General features: G+C 41.0%; 2 protein-coding genes across 6 annotated transcripts; one reads left to right on the top strand and one right to left on the bottom strand.

The window, feature by feature from the left end:
- Window positions 1–117: 117 nt before the first annotated feature.
- On the top strand, window positions 118–4,926 carry wasb (WASP actin nucleation promoting factor b). Of its 3 annotated transcripts, none has more exons than XM_077722051.1 (11): window positions 118–178; window positions 291–595; window positions 1,784–1,924; window positions 2,058–2,147; window positions 2,228–2,324; window positions 2,391–2,426; window positions 2,497–2,656; window positions 3,374–3,552; window positions 3,642–4,114; window positions 4,227–4,338; window positions 4,413–4,926. In XM_077722051.1, the coding sequence occupies exons 2-11, from the start codon at window positions 494–496 to the stop codon at window positions 4,469–4,471; spliced, it is 1,449 nt and encodes a 482-aa protein (XP_077578177.1). In that variant the 5' UTR covers window positions 118–178; window positions 291–493; the 3' UTR covers window positions 4,472–4,926. The 3 variants fall into 3 exon arrangements, with proteins under 3 accessions (XP_077578177.1, XP_077578168.1, XP_077578186.1); XM_077722042.1 differs by having other exon boundaries at window positions 2,494–2,656; XM_077722060.1 differs by lacking the exons at window positions 118–178; window positions 291–595 and adding an exon at window positions 932–1,192 and having other exon boundaries at window positions 2,494–2,656.
- A 718-nt stretch (window positions 4,927–5,644) lies between these two features.
- LOC144200103 (semaphorin-3F-like) lies at window positions 5,645–22,121 on the bottom strand. 3 transcript variants are annotated; one of them, XM_077722029.1, is made up of 19 exons: window positions 21,564–22,121; window positions 19,246–19,336; window positions 19,039–19,175; window positions 13,932–14,092; window positions 12,995–13,057; window positions 12,799–12,918; window positions 12,524–12,617; window positions 12,319–12,438; window positions 12,099–12,244; window positions 11,141–11,255; window positions 10,989–11,058; window positions 9,759–9,903; window positions 9,460–9,682; window positions 9,047–9,135; window positions 8,328–8,369; window positions 8,091–8,248; window positions 7,957–8,024; window positions 7,745–7,872; window positions 5,645–7,147 (listed from the first exon to the last, which is right to left on the bottom strand). In XM_077722029.1, exons 3-19 carry the CDS (start codon window positions 19,148–19,150, stop codon window positions 6,758–6,760), a joined length of 2,244 nt encoding a protein of 747 aa, XP_077578155.1. In that variant the 5' UTR covers window positions 19,151–19,175; window positions 19,246–19,336; window positions 21,564–22,121; the 3' UTR covers window positions 5,645–6,757. The 3 variants fall into 3 exon arrangements, with proteins under 3 accessions (XP_077578155.1, XP_077578135.1, XP_077578145.1); XM_077722009.1 differs by having other exon boundaries at window positions 7,957–8,248; XM_077722019.1 differs by having other exon boundaries at window positions 7,957–8,248; window positions 19,246–19,331.
- Window positions 22,122–23,404: the final 1,283 nt, after the last annotated feature.

Genomic DNA, 23,404 nt, shown 5'->3' with positions numbered 1-23,404 from the left:
CTTGAATGGTTACTGCCAGCCCTCCTCTTCCAAATGGATTGGTTGTCCATCACTGTCAATGGCATTCAATGAGTTAAAAACATGTCAGCAAATTCTGCTGCAAAAATAATACATACACATCACTAGTAAGTATTTGTGTTAAGGTTTTACAAGAAACTATTCATTGTGACAATCCATGGTATGTGAATATTACATGAAGTCTTTTGTGCTTGTAAATGTTGACAAAAATATTTTCTTTATTCTTCCTGTACATTTGAAATGAATTTGAACTATGACTGTCAATAAAACAGGTCTCATTTGTACCTTTTGTGAGTACTAAAGTGCAGAGAAGAAAATGGATGCAACACCTCATGTTTTGTGTTTGCAAGAGAAAACAAGTGTGCATTGCAGAAGTGCATTTCCTGCTGTGAGCGGAACAGACAAGAGCGTCAACTTCCTCCATCCTGCGTTGAGAAGACGCCGCTCGAGGCAAATTGTGTAAACCAGAGACAAAATGAGCCGAGGGTCCAAAAGCAAGACGGAAAATGCGCGCAGTAGTCTGCTCAGCCAAAACGAGAACCAGGCCTTGGAAAACTTACTTGGAAGACGATGTGCTGTAAGTTGACCAGTCCTTCAAATTCAAGTTCTTTTTACAAATGGTTACTTCTTTTTTTGCAAAGCTTTCTTTCTTCTGACATACTTCAAAGGAATACATTGCATTTTTTTTTCCAGCTGAATCTTTTAATCTAAGGAAGTACAACAAATGTCAATACTATATGTAACTCCAACCTTAGTTTGGAATTCTAAAGATAGCCTAATTGGAAACGAGGCCCAGCTTGGAACCCAAATGTTTGTTTAATGAGCCTATTTGGAAAGTGTCTACATTGTATTGGCAGTTTTTTTTTCATGCAATTGATCTGACCAAAAATAAAAACATTATAAAAATTAGGCTCAGAGAATCAAGTATTAGTAAAAATTACCTTGCACAGACATGAATTTTTAAATTACTTATTTATGTTTTTACTGGGAGTAGCACCATCAATTTCGTTATATGCAGCTGTGTATAATGACAATTAAGGCTTTTGATTTGATTTGACGACAAGATGACACGCTACCTTCCAAATATTATTCTACATTGAGTTATAGTGTTCCCTCCGTGATTAATGGATAGTTAGAAATTTTTTCCCATCCCTAAAAGCAGAAAATCATCAAAGTAAGTGAGTTTTTGGTACACTTTTGGGAAAATAAGTGTATCTTGAACTTTTAACTACTACTTTTAAACCAAAAGTCAAAAATACAAAAGCAAAAGCAGGCGCAAAACCCCACCTCCAAATAAAAAACCCAACTTCAGACCCTAACCCTACCATGAAAGTATAATATGAAACCTTATTTTGGATTTGAAAATGTTATTTAATTTGAAACCACCCTAAATTAAAAATGCAACACTGGCTGTAAAACCATCATTCCCAATACCAACTCCCTTATTACGAGCATGAGCTGGATGGGTTTAAAATCTTTTGAAAGGAATAATCAACCCAGACTTGAGTTCATTATTCTGAAAGCCAAACCCTGTCTTGAAACTCACAACATCCATAAAGACACATAGCTTGCATGGAGTCATCAAAAGGAGGTAGTTGAAACAGGAAGTGCCACTTAAAGCATATCTTCCTCTGCTGTCAGAATTAGAAACTAAATTACGGTTTAAATGTCTTATTTTTTTTAAAATTTAAATTATCTCACTCGCTCCAGACAACTAAAAAAAAGTAATTTTCATGAATGTCATAACTATTGTGTTTTTGTCCAGTCCATAGCCACTGCGGTTGTGCAATTGTTCATGGCGCTCCCTCAAAAGCCGTCCACGTGGAGCCTGCAGCACACTGGTGTGATCTGCTTCATCAAAGACAATCCCCAGCGCTCATACTTCTTCCGTATGTACGATGTCAAGGTAACAGCCAGTAAAATTGACCCTCTCGCTGCCTTGTAAAACATTACTTTGAACGACTAATATCAAAATTTGTATTTGGTTCGAGTTTAAAATGTGAGGTATACTTCTGTATCATCTTTCTTATCTTTCTCAGGTTGGGAGGCAACTGTGGGAACAAGAACTTTACAATCAAATCGTCTACTCCGCATCGTCGCAGCTGTACTTTCACACTTTTGCAGCCGATGTAATAAGCATACCCTCATTCGACATGTCACCCCTCTGTGCGTTAACCCAAATACTCGTTCTCTTATTCCACCTGAGTAGGATTGTCAAGTCGGACTGAATTTTGCTGAGCAGCAGGAAGCAGAAGCCTTTCGAGATGCTGTTGTTGGGAAAATCAACCAAAGAAGCAACCGGCAAGGTGCTTTACAGCTGCGAAAGCAATGGATACCAATGAGTTAGTAATCATTTTTCAATTTGTGTGCAGAAAGAGGGCCCTTACCGCCTGTGCCAACAGAAAAAAGTAAGTGACACTGCTTCACTTGCATGAAAAGAGGACTATGAATAATGGTGTATATTGTCACCTGTAGCAGTTTCCTTCCACAAGGCCCCCGCGGATATTCCCAGCCCCGACATCTCGTCACGGTTTCACTTGAAGCCCTCGGCTTCTTCGTTGCGACATGGCAAGAAAGACAAGAAGGGCAAGAAAAAGGGACTCTGCAAAGCAGACATTGGCTCACCTAGTGGTTTCAAGTAAGCATTCTTGAGTGTGTTTGACAGCTCTTGTCAATGCATTCAGGATTCATAGGAAATGACCTCTTCATTCTGTGTATAAAAAAAAAACATGAATGACTACTCATGAGGAGACTACATTGCAAAACAAAACTCAAACAACCCAATCAATATCAGTTGACATGTATTACAAAGATATTTTGATTAGCTTACCTCCTTCACCAAGAACCCAATTTTGGCAGCCACAACTATTTATGTTCCGATAGTCAGTATTCCTGCTGTTTTTGGAGTTTCAGACAGTATTGGATCTTGTGACCATGGTTGCTGTAAGTCAAACTCCGGAAAATAATGGTAGTATCAGTAGCATCATTTAAGTTTGTAAACAGAGCATTTAGTGAGGAATCAATAGCAGGGCATACTTAAACACACAAAAATATCATTTGTCATTTATATTTACAATATTTGTATTGGTTTAAAAATATGGTGATCAGATCGGTACTCGCAAAATGTCTTGAAGAAATCTAACGCCGGACCTCACATAAATGCCTGTATTTTAACCGTAAGCTTAGTTTGAACATTTAGTTAAACGGTGTATAAAGATACTTGTGCAGTAATTTATTTAACCAGGCTAAATTTGAATCACATAGATGTACAATGTGAAAACATGTGGGCCCAGAAATCAATAGTACAGTATATACTGTATGAAAAAAGAAAATCTAGTTTATTCTTTACGTTCAGGCATGTGAGTCATGTTGGCTTCGACCCCAACAATCTGGATCCGGATCTGTGGAACCTGCTCTCCCAAGCTGGGATCGGAGAGGCCGAGATGAGGGATGAGCAGACTTCCCAGATGGTCTATAACATCATTGAGCGTTCAGGAGGCATGGAGGCGGTTAAAAGGGAGGTGAAAAGAGGAGGTTAGACATACCGTGTGCTACAGTGATACCAATTTGTTTTGAACATTTCACATATACAAGTGAATCACACTTGTAACTGTGTCTGGTAGGGAGGGGCCCTCCACCACCTCCACCAGGCCGGCAGGGTCCCCTGCCGCCCGTACCTGGCTCAGGCCCGACACCACCACCTCCTCGAGGACGTTCCGGCCCCCTGCCTGCCATTCCGACGCACCGAGCGACACGGGGGGCCGTCCCTCCGCCGCCGCCCCCGTCCGACCGAGGTTTAACGCCTCTGCCGCCGGGTGGCAAGTCCTCTCACGGCGCCCCTCCTCCGGTAGCACCACAGCATCACCGGCGTGCTATGGGGTTTCACCCCGCCTCCACGCCGGCTCCACCCATCAGAGGAGCGTCCGGAGACCCCACACCACCACCTCCCCCTCCACCACCACTGCCACCTCTGCTGTCAGACCCCCAAACTCCTCTTCCTGCTCCTCCTCCGGCCAGTATGCCACCATGTGGGACTCCAGGAAATAGCAGAGATGCTCTGCTGGATCAGATCAGACTAGGGAAGAAGCTTCGAAATGTAAAAGTGCATTAAGTTTTCCATAAACCCAACCCAAACCATTCAAACCATGAATTCTAAACCCAAAATGTCCTTCTCACCACTATGATTGTAATGGGTTTGTGTATTACAGGTGACTGAGTGTCAGGATCAGAACACCAACTCACCGACAGATTCAGGTGAGGGCATCGTCTGTGCTCTCATGATGGTCATGCAGAAGCGGAGTAAAGCCATCCATTCGTCAGGTAAACGCGCCCGCCGCTCGCCCTTTTGGCTTCCAGAGAGGAACCCCAAAAGCTGACATGCTGTTATCTCACAGACGAAAGCGAGGAGGAAGGTGGTGATGACGAAGACGACGACGATGAATGGGATGACTAAGCAATAGTGGATTTAGAGCTTAGAACCTTGTTTGGAGGCAGACTAGATAGTTGAAAAACATCGGTACTTTTGTGATTGACATGCTCCATGCTGAAAATTGGAACAGGGCTTCTGGCAATTGATTAAAAACATGAAGACAAATATAACAGTAGGGTAAAATTTGGAAAGTAAAAAAACAACTAAGTCATTTAAAAGGATAACAAAAAGAATTGAACATGAGACAGCAATTTAGGGATAGAAAAAAAAGTTACATTGTTATGCGCATTAAAGCCTAGCCAGTCAAAAGGATCATGTTTAGGAAAATATAACCCATTTGGGCTCTCATTACAAAAAAAATCAGTAACCATAGCCTCTGTAAAATGTAACTGTTACATTCTAAGTAAAAAATATAACTGCTAATTTGTAAGTAAAAATATAACTGTTGTATAGTAAATAAATCTGGTTAGTTCTGTTCATGCCATTGTCAATATTTAATATCTATGTCTAAGTACTGCATTTGCATTTTTTAAACACAAATCCAATGCTTTAAAACCTCGACTAACTGAAATCACTTTTTTATCCTGCTCACAAAAACCCTGTAAAAACAGCTCTCAAACCTACAATCCAAAAAGTAAGTTCTCCAGTGTAGTCCATAAGAAAAGAACCAAACACAGAGTCAACATTACGCTTTTTATAATAATACACTATACATAAAAAAAGAAAGGTTTAACTTAGATGACATCCGTGCAAACATTTCCCACCACCACCACTGACAAAGTGCATCACTGGAAGACCACGGACGGTTAAGCACGTCTTTCTTCTCCACTCACACACGCCGCAATGGGACAGAAGTAGGCCAAAAACCAGATGACTCATTTTAACAGTAAATAAGTATTTGACACCTTACGTTACACAACAAGAGCAACAAACGACATCGAGAAGCATGCAAACGTTGATGAAACTTCATACAATACAACAGGAAACCACTGGCTGGATATATTATATTCACAATCCATATATTACATTTGTTGTCAATATCCTTGTGGTTTTAACACCTTGTTGTGCAGCTCGGTGGATCACAAGACAGGAAGTTTAAAAAAAAAAAGCAATTTTTCTTCAGACGCCAGCTTTGAGTGTCGAGTAGCTTTACGGTTAAAAAATGGTGAAAAATTGCAAAAATGAAAGACCTTGGGTACAATTTCAAGATGAACCTAAATTGTTTTCCAACCTTTCATTTGAGTTTGTTTTTACTTGGAAAACTGACAACCATCAAGTTTGAATTTTTTTTGATGATAAAAGGTGGCAAATAGATCGGACATCTAGCACCGTCAATGGCAGCAACTGAGTTTAGCGTATGAGGGGAAACAAAATATCAGATACCATATCACTGAAGCAAAGTGAAACTTAGTTCAACATTTTCTAGCAGTTTTGTAAGTGTATTCTTAACAGTAATAGTAAAAAAAGTGTTTCACACTTTTTGGGAAAAGCTTAACCACTCCTTTTTTTTTGGAAGTTCCATTTGTGTTGGTAATCATTTGCTTGTGTGAGTTGCGAAGCCTAGACTGGTTTCCTGTTAATGAGGAATATTGAAGTAATGTTGGGACACGGTCATTTTCATTTTTTCGGCTTTAAACGCACCACTTTGAACTCGAAAGAAGATACAGACAACATGACTGTTTGCATCCAAATCAGGCAAACTTTGGATGCAAGCCCTGCCTTTCCCTTTCAATTTATGTCAATACAGCAAATAAAACGCATACCTCGATTGGTTTTGGGTCAGTTGATTGACTTGGTCATTGCTTAAGATTCCTCTTGTTTTATGTGCTGTCATCGTATTCTTTGCATAATTTGGGTTTATGTGCCGTGTAGTAATCTTCCTTCAATAGGTCCAATTTTTACGAACAAGTTCACTACAATTTGTCGTTTCAAATCCGTTGAAATGCTGCTTAAAATGTTGGAAATTGTGTCCACATCCCAATACTATTTACAAACTTGCCTATACTAGACTTCATCTGAATGGCAACTGGAGAAGGGAAAAAAATGGGTTACAGTTGTGACTCTGACCTGAACTTGAGAGCTTAACAAACAAGAGTGTCTAATAGCTACACTGCAACTGGAATGCGCTCATTGGCGGAGGGTGGGGTGGGGGGACTCCCAAAAGAGGTACCCGCTTGGCAGAAGGCAAAGCGCCAACCTGGTTACTCCAAGGGCACCGTGGCATCGACTGTCCAACAAAAGGAGATGCACGAACATGCACGAACAACGACGGTAAAAGTCCAGACGGGGCAACTTGGGGGAGAAGGCGGGCTAGCCCAAACCTTGCTCCTGGCCGTCCACGTGCCGCCGGCTGGTGCGCTTGTGCTGTTGCCGCTGTTTCGGACCGTTCTGCTCCCAGTAGGATTGGCAGTACTGGTTGATCAGTTTTATCTCAGGCGGGAAAGGCGTGGAAGTCAGCGGGTGGCGAGGCTCGGGTCGCACGCCGCGAGGCCGGGATTCGTCTTGGTCATCCTCGTCGTCGTCTCGAGCGCTGAGCGCCAACACGATGTCTCGATCGAGGATGCGCAGCGCCACTCGGGCCACCGTGTGTTTGAAATTGTTCTCCGTGGCCAGGCAGTGGTAGAGCCCAGCGTCCGAGCCATTCAGAGACTTGAGGAGGATTCCGTGGTTAGTCTTCACCACATCTCCCACTCGACTAAGCTGGAAATACAGTGAGAATAACAAAGTGATATATTTGAGCTCCAAAAAGCGCAATCCCTCAAGTAAAATGTGAAATTTTTGGACTCAAAATATATGCAGTTTTATAAGATTTACTAATGATTAAATCAATACATTACATTTAATACATATACAATATTTTTCGGATTATAAATCGCAGGTTTTTTTTCCCATAGTTTGGCCGAGGGTGCGATTTATGTGTGAAATTATCTACCTGCCGAGTTGGGGGGGGTTGTTTAAAAGTGACACCTAGGATGAAGATTTCAATGGATTTAGCGAAACTGATATGCTTGATTACACTTATTTTTGAGTGTGTCTGCATCGTAATCCAAATTCATTTAAATTTATGTTATTTTACAAGCGCATAAAAGCCCCCCTTTACTCCCCCCCCCCTCTTTTTTATTTTTCAATGCCTAATTCACTGAAATTAGATTAGATTAGAATTTTATTTCATCCCATATTCTGGAAATTTCCTTGGTTGCAGTAGCAAGCACAGACACAGAAGACATTATAGACCTAGATAAAAAAAATCACTGAAATCTCCAAACCCATCAAGACACCCGCAGTGATGTTTCTTACCACTTTCCTCTTGCCATCCCTCTGAAAAAGCCACTTGACGCTGGCTTGTGGAGAGCGAGGCTGACACTCCAAAAAGGTGCTGCTACCTTTCACCCCGAACTGCACCGTTTCTCGCAGACGTTTCTCCACTGAAAGCACAAGAAGGAAGCCATTTGAAATTAGGAGGGCCGGAATCCAATGAGGACGTAGCATCGAACAAGGCGAGGGCAGACCTTTGGCGTTGAAGCCTCGGCACTGCCTCAGAGGATCGCCATGCTTCACGTCTTGTCTTCTGCTCCTTCTGCGGTCGGCATAACATAAAAGAGAGTTGTGAAGTGAACAGTCCCGATGCTGCCGGCCAAAGTACCTCTTCGTGGAAGGAGTAAACGCCGAGCAGCTCTCCCCGTCCCAGGCGCAGTAAGGGTCCCTCGCCAGGCAGCAGTCGGAGCAGGCCCTGCCGTAAACGCCGCAACGGTGCAGCGACACTTGCGTCAAGCCAGCGTCGGACGACACGTACAGCTGTTGCTGTAAAACACAAGCCCAAGCGTGTCAACGTGGGGCAGTGGTCGTGCGTGCCCAGATATGCTAGAGTTATGATGCTTACTCTTTTAGAAGAGATCGTCATCGTTTTGATGGCTGCTCTGCTCTGTGAAAGATATAAAAAAATGTTCTAAATGTGACCATATACAGAAAGCATATTATGCATAAGCCAGGGAAAAACTTTTACATTACGTTTACATTAGTGTTAATTTGTGTGTACGTGTCATCGTTTACCGTCAACCTACACAAGGGCCTAAAGAACAATTTTACACATTTACATATATATGTTCATTAACATGAATATGTTCATTAATATGTGCTGTCCCTTATTAAATAATTATCAAAACTCAAACATTTTATCACATCAAACCAATTGGCACGTCAAAATATGAAAATTTACCAAGGCAAAGTGTTCAAATGCATCACGTCATTACGTGAAAACATCATTTATCAGGTCAAAATTCTGAAGTTTGAATGTTAAGCTCTTTTAAAAATGATAAATTTACCATGAAAGATTAAAAATGCAATAAATTAAACCACAAAATTTTGCCTATTTAACTGCAAAAATTGAAAGAGAAAACCTATAATTCCAGAATGTCAAACATAATACATGAGATCAAACAACCTTATCATGAATTTATGTTGAAAGATGAAATTCATCACTTTCAGAGATGAAATGCTATCACATTGAATCGTGAAACTTACAGAAAATCAAAGCATTTTTGGCCTGGCAGCAATGTTTGCCTAAAGATTGAAATGTGGTTGGTTTTAGAAAAGACCTACTCGGAAAACCTCCACTTCCTCTAGCGTCAGCTCCTCCACGTTGCTCGGGTCTTTGGGCAAAACGATGACTTTCTGGACGGTGCCACGATCTAGTAAATGAAAAATGAAAATCAGACATGGGCATTGTCGTCATCATTGACTTGACAAAAAGCCTATTAGTCATCATACCCTCAGCAGCGTATGACGAAATTGTATAGTGCTTCTCCACAAGTTTGTCTTCCCAGGCAAGACACATTTATGACATTTATTTATGACATATTCATACTTGTTAGCGAACAAAGATATCCAGTTATGCTCCGAATAAGGAAGATTTAAAGTATCAGTGAGGAGGGGGACACTTTTGACGTATTTTGAGTATACACTCGGAATGTATTTTTCTGAAGAAGAAAAAAACTAAAAAAAAACAACCTCACCTGTGCCTAGGAAGAGCACCTCGTAACGACCGTCCACCGCATCCACCTGGTCCACAGCCATGGCTGTAAAGCGGTAATCCACTCCGGTCCTCACCACAAGGGGGCGGCGGTGGATGGGATACACCGAGTGAAACATGAGGGGGTGAGCCCGGATGAAATTGACCGCTTCGTCCGAGAAGCTCTTGGACGAGCGGATCCCGGGGGTGAAGGTTCCTCCGGGGCACTACGGCACAACAACAGAAATTCCTGTTGGTACTCGTCTTTTGCCTTCTCTACGGCAATGGCCGTCCATGACATACCGTTCCCGGTCTCGGGTAGGGAATCTTGCCGTTGTACTCGGTCCATTGGTAGTTGTGACCGTGCTTGTGAGCAAAGGGCCCGTTGAAAACATTGCGAATGTCGGCCATTGAGTACACGCACACTGCTGAGCCCTTGAACACAGAGCTGGAACGCAAACAAAACACAAAAGATCAGTTGGCTAAATCCAAAATAAACGCCCCAGCAATGATGACAAAGGCCGTGCAATCCACTTAAACTGGGAGAGTTTAGAAGAGAAGGATCGCTGCCTGCCATCCCAGTAAGAAGAGCTGACAGTTATTGACAAATTGAGACATCAAACTGCATCTATATTTACACATCTGCAGTATATACTATCATATACTGTATAATATCCATTTAGAAAGTTGATTGGAAGCATTGTTTTTTAGTTTCTAAAAAAGATGCAATCAATCCCATATTCATCTCCAGGTAAAAACACATGTTATCTCAAAACTGGAGCAGTAAATGGAATAAGAAAGTAGGATGCTCAAATATCAATGCATATCGATGATAGCCCGAGTTCCGAGTAAAAATGGTGAATGACTGGGTATTGTCTTAATTCCTCATTTGTAGTATTTCAAATGCTTATATCTTTGTTAGTGCCTATTTTCATTATATTTAATCCATTTATAGCCATTGACAGTAAATGAATGTTACTTTCCTTCAACAGCCATGCTGTTGACATCCATTTATGACCATACCAATGACATCTTTGCACATCCAAGCTAGTGAGGCCCATTCACGTCCATGTCTTTGAGGGAATTCAACCTTTCCGACGTCAAACTGTTATTCTTGCTCTTCTCGGAAAAAAAAAACGGAAACATTTGCCCCAAAACATTTACATTGGACCCAATGGAATAATGATACCTAGTGTTATTGGACCTGCCAAAAAAACTCTCCATTGGCTTCCATCCATTTGAACATTAACCCACAAACATGTCTCCACTAGGGTTCAATTGACAGTGAATAGGACATCAACGCCATGTCATTTCTGTCCATTCCATTGTCAGAAAGTGTTCCCATAATGCCCCTAAATCTACAGAAAAAGACTTCAAAACGGCAAAATAATAAAACATTTACATACCAGGACAACGCTAGAATCACAATTCCTGAGTAAATACATTTTCCAGTTGAAATAAGGAATACTACAAACCAAGGCCCATGCTTCAGTGGGAATTTGAAATATAATAGGAAGGGATGCTACTGCTTACCCTGCAGTGGTAAAGAGGGCGAACACCATTGGGTTTCTTTCGTCTTGCGTGGGCTGTATGAAGACGTCCCCTGCCAGGCCAAATGCGCACGAGTCAATAACACACAAATCATCGTTTGACTTTCAATCGGGCATTTGACATCGGCGCCTCACGTAGTTCGTCGAATCGTGTCTCCACTCCATCGTCGCCGATCACTGAACAGATTAGACGGGCTTTGAGGAACGTCGTCCAGCGGTTCACCAGTGATTTCTGACCCCCTTCGTCATTCTATTAAAAACAAATATATGCTTAAATTCTCTGCTTTTCAGGTAGAAAAAATGGTGTTGAATTGAATTTTAATAAGCAAATTAATTTAATCTGAAGCTCAAGGCATGAGAATCTCATAATATATTGCTGCTGTCATAATATTATTATAAAGCAATATATCATTTTGGTGAAGATTGAACAAAAAAATCTTTGGACTATAATTTTTGGGCTATAAACCTCTACTTTGAACCCTCAGGTTAAAATCCATTGCTGTTATACTATATTTTTTACACGCTGGTATGTCTTTAGTAGGGTCGTCAAAAGTATCGACATCGAAAAGTTGTTGTTGTAATATAATACTCATTTGAAAAGTATCAATAACCTGTCATTTGTGTGTTTTTTGTTGTTTTTTTTTACATATATTTGCCCTGAAATTTGTTGTTATGAGGTAAATTTGATGTTGTACTACTCTTAACGGTACTAAGGGATTGATTTGCATTTCCCTCATTAACATATAGGCTGCCATTGACAGCCTGAGACGTCCAAACCGTTTGAAGTGAAAAGGTTGTCAGTGACAACAAATGTTCGTTGACACCCTCCTGCTTCAAATGAATTTGACGTCTACTTTCCAAAGCGTTTTAATGTAGTTCTTAAGAGCAACATAATTCAACGCCTCATATTGTCAGTGGTACTGAAAGAGTGCATGGAAAAATAACATTAAATTTAGTTTGAAATATTTTGGGAGAGGAATCAATTCAGTCAATTCATTAGCCGGACAAAAATAAAAAGGATAGAAATGTTGTCCTTGTTAAAACGGCTGATATTGAGCAATTAATCAGCGCCGCATTAGTATTCTTGACTCACCAAACACACTCTCCCCACTCTGGCCAGGACATTGGGGCTCGTCCCTCCACTGGAATCCAAGCTCTTCTCACGGAAAAAGAAGTAGAGCTTATCGTCGTTGCTCTCTGCACTGTCAGGGATTTGCTGGATTTGCACGAACACCGGCTCTGGCGGTTAAAAAAAAATTCGGGTAAGCAGGAAGTCCAATCTGTAATTAACCAGGTTTACCGGCATTACTCACCATTGAGCCACCGAGAATCATATTGCTCTGTCCGGATGGCGGTTCTTCCGCCCATGGTCCTAAAAAGAGCTGCATCTGTGCTCATGAAGTCTATATGGACCCCTGCATACAGGTTACCATCTGAAATTGTGACATTAATAGACAAAAAGACATGAAAAATGGCATTTTTTTGTTTGTTTTGCTGTTAATGTTGAAGCAATCTTACTAATAAGAACTGCAACATTTTCTTCTTTGGGATCGTAGGAACATTTCCCCTTCCCAGAGTCCAGAAAACCAGGAACCAGCCGAAACAGATAGTCCTGCCAATAAAAATTAAAACTAGATGAGCTTTCACGTCCCAAAGGAGCAAAGGAAATCATCAACAAATGTGTGCACCAGTTTTTCCTCCTAAAATATTTAGCAGGGCGACATTTCCAGGTGTACCACAATTTTTTTAATACCGCCTAGGGGAGGAAAGCATGAAAAAAATAAAAAGTTCACCTCTGCCCTCCAGCCTCTGTTGATGAACGTGCAGATGGGCTGGTAAGCCCCCGTTCCGCAGGTGTACAGGTGGGTGCGGTTCCACGGCTCAATCAGACGCACAAAATTGGCACATTCACCCTGGATTGTCAGGAATTCAAACCACGTCTTAATGCGGGCTCCATTTTGAAGGCAGAATGTAAATACAAGATCCCACCTGTCTTCCTTTTCCTGTCATCTGGCATTCCCCTTTTCTCTTGGCAGATGCTGGCCAGTGGATCTGGTTACACAAAAATAAAAAAAAATGAACTGCAATTAGGTTATTTCACTGTCATTGACGGGGATGGGCGACCATTTGGACTGCCTGGTTCTCACAGTTCAAACTGGCTATAAGTTTTTCGCCATCAGTGGCAGCAAAAAGTTTTAGATTTAAAAAAAAGTGGATTTTGGATAGAAACATCTGGTTTCATTTCTTTTTGTGTCTATTTGACTATTTGTTTTGGGGCTCTTGCCTGCTTTACATAACTACCATGAGCTCATTGTGATTATCTTTGTACATCATCCACATTCAAATATAATTTGGTTTCATTAGTTTGGGACAGTTGAGAGAGGGGGGAAAAAAAAGAAAAAGGAATGCAGCGTAGCTTCAAAAGAAGGTTCTGCGTCTGGAACAAAAACACTTTGTGAGGGGAAGAATGTAGTTTGCACTTGAATAGCAACAATGAGCAAATCTGATGCTTGAATGCTGAATCGTAACCATGGTGACATGGTTCTTTTTTTTATGATGACAAAGACCTGCCTTTAAATTTGTCCAGTGAGCGAAGAATTGCAGGCTCTGTAAACATCACTCGTTTAAGGTCTTTAAATAAAAGAGCCGGAAGGGATGGCACACTTGAGTCACTTTACACTGCTGCCAGAAATGTGAATTGGTTGACTTTAGATCGTTTAATTGAAAGTTGCACATAAAAGTCTCACATGCCGTTACCTCAGTAGTATAATTGATCTTGACCTTTCTTTCAAAGCGTTACAATTTGCTTGTGGATTTTCATTCATCGAGCTCATGGCTTGTTCTAAGTTTCATTAGGGTTAGGGTCACTACCACATTTAAAAACGAAACCGATAAAAATGAAACAAATTTGTGCGTGAGGACATACTATTAGAGGCTCTTTGTTGACGTTGTGCATGTCCAGAGCCACCAGGTACTCCCTGCTCCCCAGATACAGACGGCCCTGGTCCTGATCCATCAGGAGAATGCGATAGTCACTGGTGTTGAAGGAGAAACTGAAAGGTCGCGCGGCTCGAGTGTCCATCAGTTCTGTCGAAACAAAAAGGTGGCTGTTACTTGACTCAGTGTAAAAAGCATTATCTACAATGTAATTTTAGTTCAGCCTTTGTCGTAGACTGATCAATCGTAGGGATGGTCGGAAGCCACTGGGGATTGAAAAATTCAGTCATTCAAAAGTTGCCATATAAGACCATTAACCCTTTATAGAACAAGTGACTATTTTAAACATAAAGAAAAATAGATGTTAGCATTTTTGGAATATTCATCAGTATTGTATGTTATTTTTTGTAATTATAATGTTAAAAAAGTACATTCATGAAATACACACTGGTGAAGGTCCTTAGTGAAGAGTATTTTTTTTCGGGTGCAGCCCGGCGTATGAATGCTTATTGCGTCAGCCTCGCACTGGGGGAGCTGGGTTCAAGTCCAGCTCGGTACACCTTAGTGGAGTTCGCAGGTTCTTCCGAGCCTGCGTGGGTTTTCTCTGGGTACTCTGGTTTACTCCAACATTCCAAAAACATGCATGGCAGGCTGATTGGACACTCTAAATTGCCTCAAGGTATGAGTGTAAGCGTAAATGCTTGTTTTGTCTCTTGTGTCATGTCATTGGCTGATCACCAATTTAATGTATCCCCTGCCTCTGGCCAAGTCAGCTGCGATAGGCTGAGCTAAAAATGTTCCTGGGAACACCTTTAATACGTCACATAACTGGCCAAGATGATGCCACTACCGCTAAAACAAAAGCTATCTCACTCTTTCTCTAGAAAATGCATGCAGGTGATTAAATATAACTCAACTCGGTGCGTTTGAAAGAACATATTTGCTTTTACGATGTGAATATTTTATATGTCCTGACTGGGTGATTGAGCTGAAGGCCCCACCGAGCCCGACAAAATAGGCAAGTCCCTTAAGGTACGTCGGTCAGCGCGGCAAATTCTCCACATCAGGATTGTGTTCGGCCAAGCGGAACCTGTTAAAACATGCTGTGGGAAAATCTATTTTTTGCTTATTGAACTATTTTCAGCTGCCGTGAGAGAAATGCTGCAATAATGTGGAATTTGGTCCCACGCTTACATCCAGAAATAGAATGGGAAATTTGAAATGTAGTTATTATTATTTATTATTCGTTTAAATATAACATTCTGAGTACGGATAAGAAATGTCTAAGAGCATGAATCAAATTCTTAAATTGTTTAAATTGACTAATGAGTGTTTAAACTGTTTAAACTGTAAATGTTTGTTGTTTGGCTGTACAGTGTCAATTTAAAATCATGTCTTAAAGGTAAAGACATTTTACACATTGATTTTTTTTGTTTGTTTAAAAAAACACCCATTCATTGTCGCCAAAAAAAAAATGGGAATGGAGGATTTATTTTTGGGCATAAAATAATGACCACCGGTTACGTTTTTGGCACGTGAAGAAAGACATACTTCCTTGTAGACGCACATGTTTAACTCTCTGATTGCGGGCATCTATCATTGTCATTGGCTACCATCGAATAATCGCCTCGTACTTAACGCGCAGCATATCTTTAAAGACAGCGACCTTATGTCACGACAAATGTTTCAAACGTGCGTCAGAAGTCAGCTTACGAGGATCGAAACGGAGGCGCAATCTTTATTTACATCAAAGTGACCGACCACCACCACCACCTTTCTCAGCTTGGGGGGGGTCAACGTTAAACAGGACGTAGTCAAGGTGCGACCAAAATAGGCTGTGCAATCGGATCTCCGGGCGACACGGGTCTTTGAGTTAGGACGCGGTCTGCCGCTTCTGGGAGGTAAACACAGGAAGGACACCACTGATTCATTCAAGGGCCTAAAAGTGGAAACGCCACACCCTAATACACGTTTCCCAAAATAGCCAACAATGTCCTGCCATCATCGGGTAAACATTCAGAGAAGCCCTGACAGCATTCTGACACTGATAGGGAAACACTGGGAAGGGCACGCCATTAGAGTATGACGCCACAATCGGGTCACTCGGGGCTCTCCGGTTACAACATCCTGACGCCAGTGACGTCTTGGGACCCAGGACCCCGTTTGGCATTACACGGCACAATTTGCTCTCTAGCAACGCCGACAAATTCCGCCCGGCGGACGCCAGAGAGGGAACAATACCACTTGTCGGGCCTTTCGACCCTCCCGGTGTCAAAGGAGTCACGTGGGCCCTCCTCTGCGCTCCCCTCTGGGAACAAAGAGTGGCTGTCGCTAACAAAGAACAATAAATCCTCGGAGACGCAGAAGACATTTGGACAAAATCCAACTTTTGGCCTTTTTGGTTTGGTATTAGGGGGAAGGGTCAGCGCGGTTGGAAAGTGCGGACACCAAAGCAAAAGAGCCAGCTAATATGCGAACACCTCTCAGCTGTTGTGGATGTGTCCCGGTGTGTGTTATGCAGAGCCTGAGGCACACAACTGTAAGCTACTAAGAACTCGACATGAAATGTCAGACTTTTGACTGACTTTGCACCTGAGAAAACGCTGAAAAAATGTTGAGATTTATTTGTTTCAAAATACATCAAAACAGATTTTAACTAACACTTGGGTAGTAGCAGCAAACTGAAAAAGTAGCCCCTCTGCTGAAATCTTTTGTTTTTTCCTCACTTGAGTGTGTAGGGAAAAAGACAACCACTTTATGATGTGCATCCCAGCAGAAATGTTTAATTATTAGGGAAAAAAACGCTGAATTTTATTTTCTAGTGCGTAATAGTGGCACAAAACGTCAATAAAAGCCAGCATTTCAAGGAGGTGGCTTTGTGAGTAACTCAAATTCATGTACACCAGGTGTTGTCTTTCCCATTATAGGGTCATGGGGGGTGCCGGAGCCTATCCTAGCTGACCTCAGACAAGAAGCGGGGGGACACCCTGAATTGATGGCCAGCCAATCGCAGGGCCCAAGAAGAAAAACAACCATTCACGCTCACACTCATAGCTAGGAACAATTTAGATTGTCCAACCAGCCTGCCATGCATGTTTTTTGGAATCTAGGAGGAAACCGGGAGTACCCTGTGAAAACCCACTCAGGCCCGAGCAGAACATGCAAACTCCACACAGGTGGACCCACCTGGATTTGAACCCAGGACCCCAGAACTGTGATAATTCAACAAAAGTAAATATCAGAAAAAGATAAACCGAGTAAAGAAGTATTGATTTATTAATATAGTAAATCTTAGCAGTGGGCCCCCCAAAGACTAAATACTCATTGCATTATAAGTGCCTCTATAGCTGGGGACTTTGGGCACTGTGAAACAAAGACTTGGGGTTTTGCAAAGTTCTTCTGAAAATGCAGACTGGCAGGCACGCATAAGCCGTTTAGCGACAGGGAATTAGCTTGTGAGGTCATAACAAAAAAAACAAAACAAAAAACAAGCATGCAGACAACCATTTTGCCTCAGAAGTCAAAACAAGTCTCCAGCTGCCAGTTGTCAATTTCTTAATTGTGTTTTCAAAGTTGAAAAGCACCCCGTCACTGAGCCATTACTGCGCCACACAAAAACGTCTGAAATGCTGAAGAGGTCGTTAATCTCCTTCCTGTAGGTCCTGTTGACGTTAACGAGTGGAGTGGCGCGTGTGTGGGGGGTGTCAGGTGACATTAAAAAAAATGAATGTGGAACAACAAGAATGCTGCTTTTAATCCTATTTGAGTGCATATTGTAACAGTAGAAGCAGTATAATGTAGTTTTTATTTTATTTTTAATCATGAATGAGCCAATAAAATATTTTCTGCTTCATTTAATAAAGAAATTTAACAGCCATTTTATTTAGTTTATATAATGACATTTCATTTAAGAAAAAATGCCGGGAAGAAAAGATTTTTGACCTTTGACCTGATGCGAAATTAATACTAAAAAGGACAAAGTATTTTGAAACAGCAAAATAGCTGGAATTCATATCTGAAGTGTTGTTTTATTTCCAATATTACTGTAGTGTACTTTAGTCAATAAAGTTTTCAAAAGCCTTAAACTGCATTGAAACCCTAATTTGAAAATCTATGAGGATTTTTAATTAGACAAAACTCTATCCCTTATTGAAACGGTATTGGAACAAAAAAATGGGACACATTTAATACTCGAGTATTCACTGCCAAGTGTAGTAATCAATCAGCAGTGGAATACACAGGAATTACTACTTCTAACTACAGTCCACCCCATTTCTATTGAACTTTAATGATCAATGAACATGCATTTAATCTTAACTCATTGGCTAAAAACAGCAATTGACACCCTAACCCATCTGAAATGGAGTGGACAATGTCTTGGAATCAAGTCTATCTTTCTCAGTCAACAAACTGTTCAACAACCATAGCCGTCTTTGGGAGATAATAGAAGGCAAATCCATGTTTGAAAGAGACAATCATCGCTGCCAGGCATCACAGTGATAGGATGCACTTTGATTTTGTGTAGATTCAACTCAAGAGATTGCACTCATAACTCAAAACACGCCAGGGCTGACAAAGTTTCTAAACTAGATCGATGTTAGGTAGATTTGTGGGGAACTCCCAAATGCCTTGATTATACAATGAAACCACCACACATGTCTACACTCAACGCAGGTAACAGTGAAAGAAATTCAAGCCTCCATTCCTCAAGAAAATTTAAACTGCTTGATCTTGAAATAGTTTCCTCAATTATGTCATAAATTAATATATAATTATACTGTCACAAAAAAAACATTAAAATCACAGCACCAACAATGAGAGTGATAAAATGAGTGTTAACATGCTGCTGAACTGATGTCATCATGTGAGTTTGCGTGAGAGTTTCAGGGCGTGGACGGGTTACGTTTTCATCGAGCGTCCTGCTAGCGGAACAACAAGCGTAATATCCACCTTTTGTTTCCACACTTTTGACATGAGGCAGGAAACACGCTCTTTATATACTCCACGCATGAGGAGGAAGCCGAGCCTGACGTTGGCAGGCCCGCGCATGTGCAAAAAGAGACAAAAAGAAAAGAGGGCTACGCGCTTGAGCTCACCTTTGAAGGAGAGACGAACCCGTGGCGCCGACTGCTGCAGGCCCGAGCTTCGGTAAACACACAAGGCCACCAAGAGGAGTTGCGCTCCAGAAGTTGTCATGGTAACAGCCATACAGGTAGCCCACAGTGATCTAAATCTACACACACACACACAAAGATTATGACATTGAAGGAATAAGAGACCGAAAAAAAAAAAAAGACACGTACCCTCTTTGAAGCTTCAGATGAGAACTTTGGCCAGTAGGCGTTCAACAAGACAAGACGACGTAGCAGCTCAGTCCGAACCTTCACACCTGCGCTGGAAAATATGACAGCGCCATTATTTATTTAAAGGGTAAATGCAGTGAGGAGTGTGTGCCGAGACTGTATAATTGTGTCTTAGAAGCAGAGATGGCAAGAAAATCACAATTCAAACGCAGCTATTCACTCAAATAATCCTTCCCCATTGAAATTAGAGTAATGCCAGTCGTACATTCACCCTTTCTGACCTCAGCTACAAATAATATTTGTATCTCAAATGTTTCACAATGGAATGATGGCAATCGTCTTTGCATCGTTACTTGTCAATGGCAAAGGTGATAATTCATAGGCCCCATGTCAACCATTTCCCAGATGTTTGGAGTGTTCAAACTGTTCCAATTGCATGTGATTGACTCTGAGTCGTCTGATTTTGTGGCTGTGGCGATATCGGGTCTCAATTTGTTACCTAAATGCATTAAAGAGATAAAAAAATAGCACATCGAAATGTCTATTATGGTTATTAGTGTGAAAACGTTTTTTGCAAGTAACTTGTGCAGCACAAAATAAGGTTGCGAACAAATTATGTTTTCATATTTGGTTGTCCTAAAGAAACTTATAAATAAAAAACAGCCCAGCATGATAAATAGAGATCTTATAATTGAGATTTTATTTTACTTTCATTCTCTTTTTTTCTGTCCAAATGAAAATAGCAAACAAATGATCGATGGATTGGACGTCTATCCCGTCATTGGCAGCTAATAAGTTAATATTTAAAAATTACATTCAAAAAATGTTTTTTTATCAGTTTCTGATCCTTTGAAAATGACGTGATCGGCCCCAATTTTCGATCACATGATCAGATCTGGAACATCGCTAGTTCAAAGCGAGACCTTAACGCAAGCATTCATTATGCAGCTGCACTTTCCCAAAGAGTATCCCATATGAATTATGAATACTAAAAGCTGAGTCCATTAAATCGTCTCCCCATATGCCTGGGTGATAAGCCGTCCCGTGGGCGTCTCTCGCTCTCGTGACATTCGCTGGGCGAAGGCCCGCTCAGGCACGGGAGGCACCTTTGACCACAATTATTAAATATAGAAGCTTTTTACATTGTACCATTGACTGTGATAGACGTCAATGGGAGGCGATTAATTGACATCGATCAACATGGTCATCTCTGAGATAAGCCATTTTGTTTAAAAGAATGGTTTTCATTAAAATTACTTGGAATGTTTTAGCAACAAGTAAATTTGGTACAAAATTTCAATTGATTTATATGACAGGCCCTTGATTTAAATCAAAAATAAAACATGGCGAACTTTGTGGTATCAGCAAATATTGTATCATTATCCATAGAATCAATACTGTATGTCATTAAATCAGTTATTTATGTTCCTATAATTGAACATTCTTTCAATACATTGGGATTCATCTCTGGTATTTAGTGAAAAACATACTCAACATACACAAAAGATGTTGGAAAAAAAATCTTACAAGTTGTTCCCACGGGGTCTTAACATTTTAAAGCTAGTAAAAAGATTAGCAGAAACACTTGACATACATTAAAGAGGAATTAAAAGCTTTTGGCTCTGAAAAGTTTTCTAATGGTGAATTTCAAATGACTTGGTAGAAGTTTCCTCAAAAGCTTGATAGAATATATAAAACGAATATGTGAATCTTCTGAACTTCAGGCCATAATTGTAGGGAGCACTTTCTAATCTAAACACCCCACTTGATGGTGTCTGACATCAAAAACTGAAATGCATTCACCACTTTCAAATAAAAACCCACTTCAAAAAAGACCTCCAGGAAATATCTATAAATACTGTATCTGTCACCACGCATTTGCACATTTTTGCTTTGCCTTCATTCACTGCATGGCCACGTTATGTGCTGTGGTAGTTAGCAACAGAATAAAGAAGATTATCAGCCAAAGAGTTATATATTGCCAACCACTTGTAAACAGCGTTAGTTAATGTACACATGTTTTTGCTTTGAGTAAACCAAGCAGGCAAAAAACTGCAATATTGCGTGCGCGTGTGTGCGTGTGTGGTTTTGACAGCTGGGTGTTAACTACAGGACAGATTGGGGCCATCTCTCATAATAATACACTCTGGTGAGGTTTTTCGAACCCAATCAAATAATTAGAGGACGAGCTGTGGGCGCACCGGGTGCAGTTGCCTCGTTACCTGTCCAGAAATAGGAAAACCGATGGAAGAAAAATGTTCAGTCACACAAACACACAAACACGTTAACTCAAAACCGAGAAAAAAAGAGACTCCTACCTTTAAGGACCACGATTCCAAAAGTTGTCTTGGACACGTGAAAAAAATATAATCATAATAATCCGTTTTGAATGATTCTACTGATTTGGTGGCGTGAAACAGTGACTATTAAGCGACTTTAGGTCCGCGTAGGAAGAATCCAATCCTTTCAGGAAACTTTAGGAAGATCTCCGCTCGAATCATGTCCTTCCTTCCGCGTGTCGTTTGTGGGAGAATAGGGAGGAGAAGAGACTCCAAGTGGAAACGGAGCGAGCAGCGGGTGCAGGTGTTGCTTGGAAGTGAATGTCCTCTCCCGTCTGCTGTTGCCCCCCACCCCTCAGTGTCAGCCTCAGCCTCCCCTCTGGTGTTGGAACGACCCAACCTCCTGCTTCAGCATATGGCTCGGTTTAACCCCATCCGTCCCTACTGCACTTGAATGCACCAGCGCTCAAACTTCCTGTAAAAAGACCCAAATGTCATCCATCCTTTCATTTTCTGAACCGCTTATCATTATCACAAGGATCGCAGGGGGTGCTGGAGACTTTCCAAGCTAACTACATGCACCCTTAATCAGTGGTCCACTTCGATCGATTCTACAAAAGGCATGGTCTTTGTTTCAAACGATCGACAGTTTAACCAGTGAGGGTTCTTCTAAAATAAGTCGCACCTGGCTGCAATAAACTGATTACACTTGCAAAAGATGTCTGCTTATTGGGTTTGAATGAAAACCTGATGATTTAGAGTGTTGAACGAGTCTACTCTGCATGTTTTTGAGAATGTACCCAGAGAAAACCCACACAAGGCTAGGGCAAACATGCATGCAAACTCAGAACTCCATACATTGAGGACCAACCTGGAATTGAACTCTCTACTCCACTAATGTGAGGCCGGTTCACTAACCACTTGGTCACTGGGCCACCACTGCACCCTAAATGTCAACCCAGAAAATTTCTATTGGAAACATGAATTATTTATTGACACTTTTGTCAGTCAGAGAAAAAAAATCCAAGGATTCCACAGTGTCTGACTCCGGCGTGCATGACAACGGCGACAAAAGGTTGCTGGCTCTTCAAAGTTTGTCCATTTACAAACTTCTATGTGTCTAAAAACACTGAACTAGAAGCAAATACTGGTAAAAAAAAAACAAAAACAAAAACAAAATGTTTTATCTAACATAATTTAGTTCATGTTTTCTCATTCACTGCCTTTGATTGCACTCCCAGTAGAATGGATTGGGCGTTTATTGCCGTCAACATCAGTAGTTATTTTATCTATACATAACCCAACCAGGTCAAACAAAGGACACTGCATAACTACAAAAAAATTAAAACAGAGACAATTAAACAAGAAGTAAGAATTCAAATAGTGAAGTCAATAATTAAATGATTAACAAATGAATTATTGAAAATTTGAAGAATTAACTTGTTGTGTTGATATATTCATTCATTCATACCGCTTATCCTCACAAGGGTGGCGGGGGTGCTTGAGCCCATCCCAGCCATATATTTTTTCACCAGCCAAAATCAGGCAATTGTCAATTTAAAAAGAATGCTGACTCATCAATTTATCCGGAAAATGTAATAAAAACATGAATTACTGTATCAAAATCATCTTTATTTGCTGCCGTGTCGAAGAGCCGCGTTGAATCATTCCATTGCCGTCAATGGCAGCCAATGAGTTAAAAGAAGAAGGCATGGCTTTTTGTAGGAGATAGAATAAACACATGAAGCAATGAGGTGTGTCAGAGTGGAAAAGGTCAAAAAAGGCAAAATCTAGTGCCTGGAGAAAAAGCATTTGAAAAAATAATCTTTGACCAAAAGCAAATCAGTGAGAAGCAGTCTCGTCGACAATACGTACCCTCG

Source organism: Stigmatopora nigra, chromosome 1 (genome assembly GCF_051989575.1).
Source record: "Stigmatopora nigra isolate UIUO_SnigA chromosome 1, RoL_Snig_1.1, whole genome shotgun sequence".
In the NCBI taxonomy this organism is placed as follows: domain Eukaryota; kingdom Metazoa; phylum Chordata; class Actinopteri; order Syngnathiformes; family Syngnathidae; genus Stigmatopora; species Stigmatopora nigra.
The sequence above is the reverse complement of the archived record's forward strand: the minus strand, read 5'-3'. Positions and strand labels throughout refer to the sequence as shown.

Bases quoted from the DNA above. Each gene is read 5' to 3' on its own strand.
- wasb (XM_077722042.1), top strand. From the start codon at position 494: ATGAGCCGAGGGTCCAAAAGCAAGACGGAAAATGCGCGCAGTAGTCTG. The intron at 596-1,783 runs GTAAGTTGACCA...GTTTTTGTCCAG, and splicing joins TACTTGGAAGACGATGTGCT to TCCATAGCCACTGCGGTTGT. The intron at 3,553-3,641 runs GTTAGACATACC...TGTGTCTGGTAG, and splicing joins AAGGGAGGTGAAAAGAGGAG to GGAGGGGCCCTCCACCACCT.
- LOC144200103 (XM_077722009.1), bottom strand. From the start codon at position 19,150: ATGGCTGTTACCATGACAACTTCTGGAGCGCAACTCCTCTTGGTGGCC. The intron at 13,058-13,931 runs GTATGTCCTCAC...TTGTGTAACCAG, and splicing joins TCAACAAAGAGCCTCTAATA to ATCCACTGGCCAGCATCTGC. The intron at 12,919-12,994 runs GTGGGATCTTGT...CTGACAATCCAG, and splicing joins TGACAGGAAAAGGAAGACAG to GGTGAATGTGCCAATTTTGT.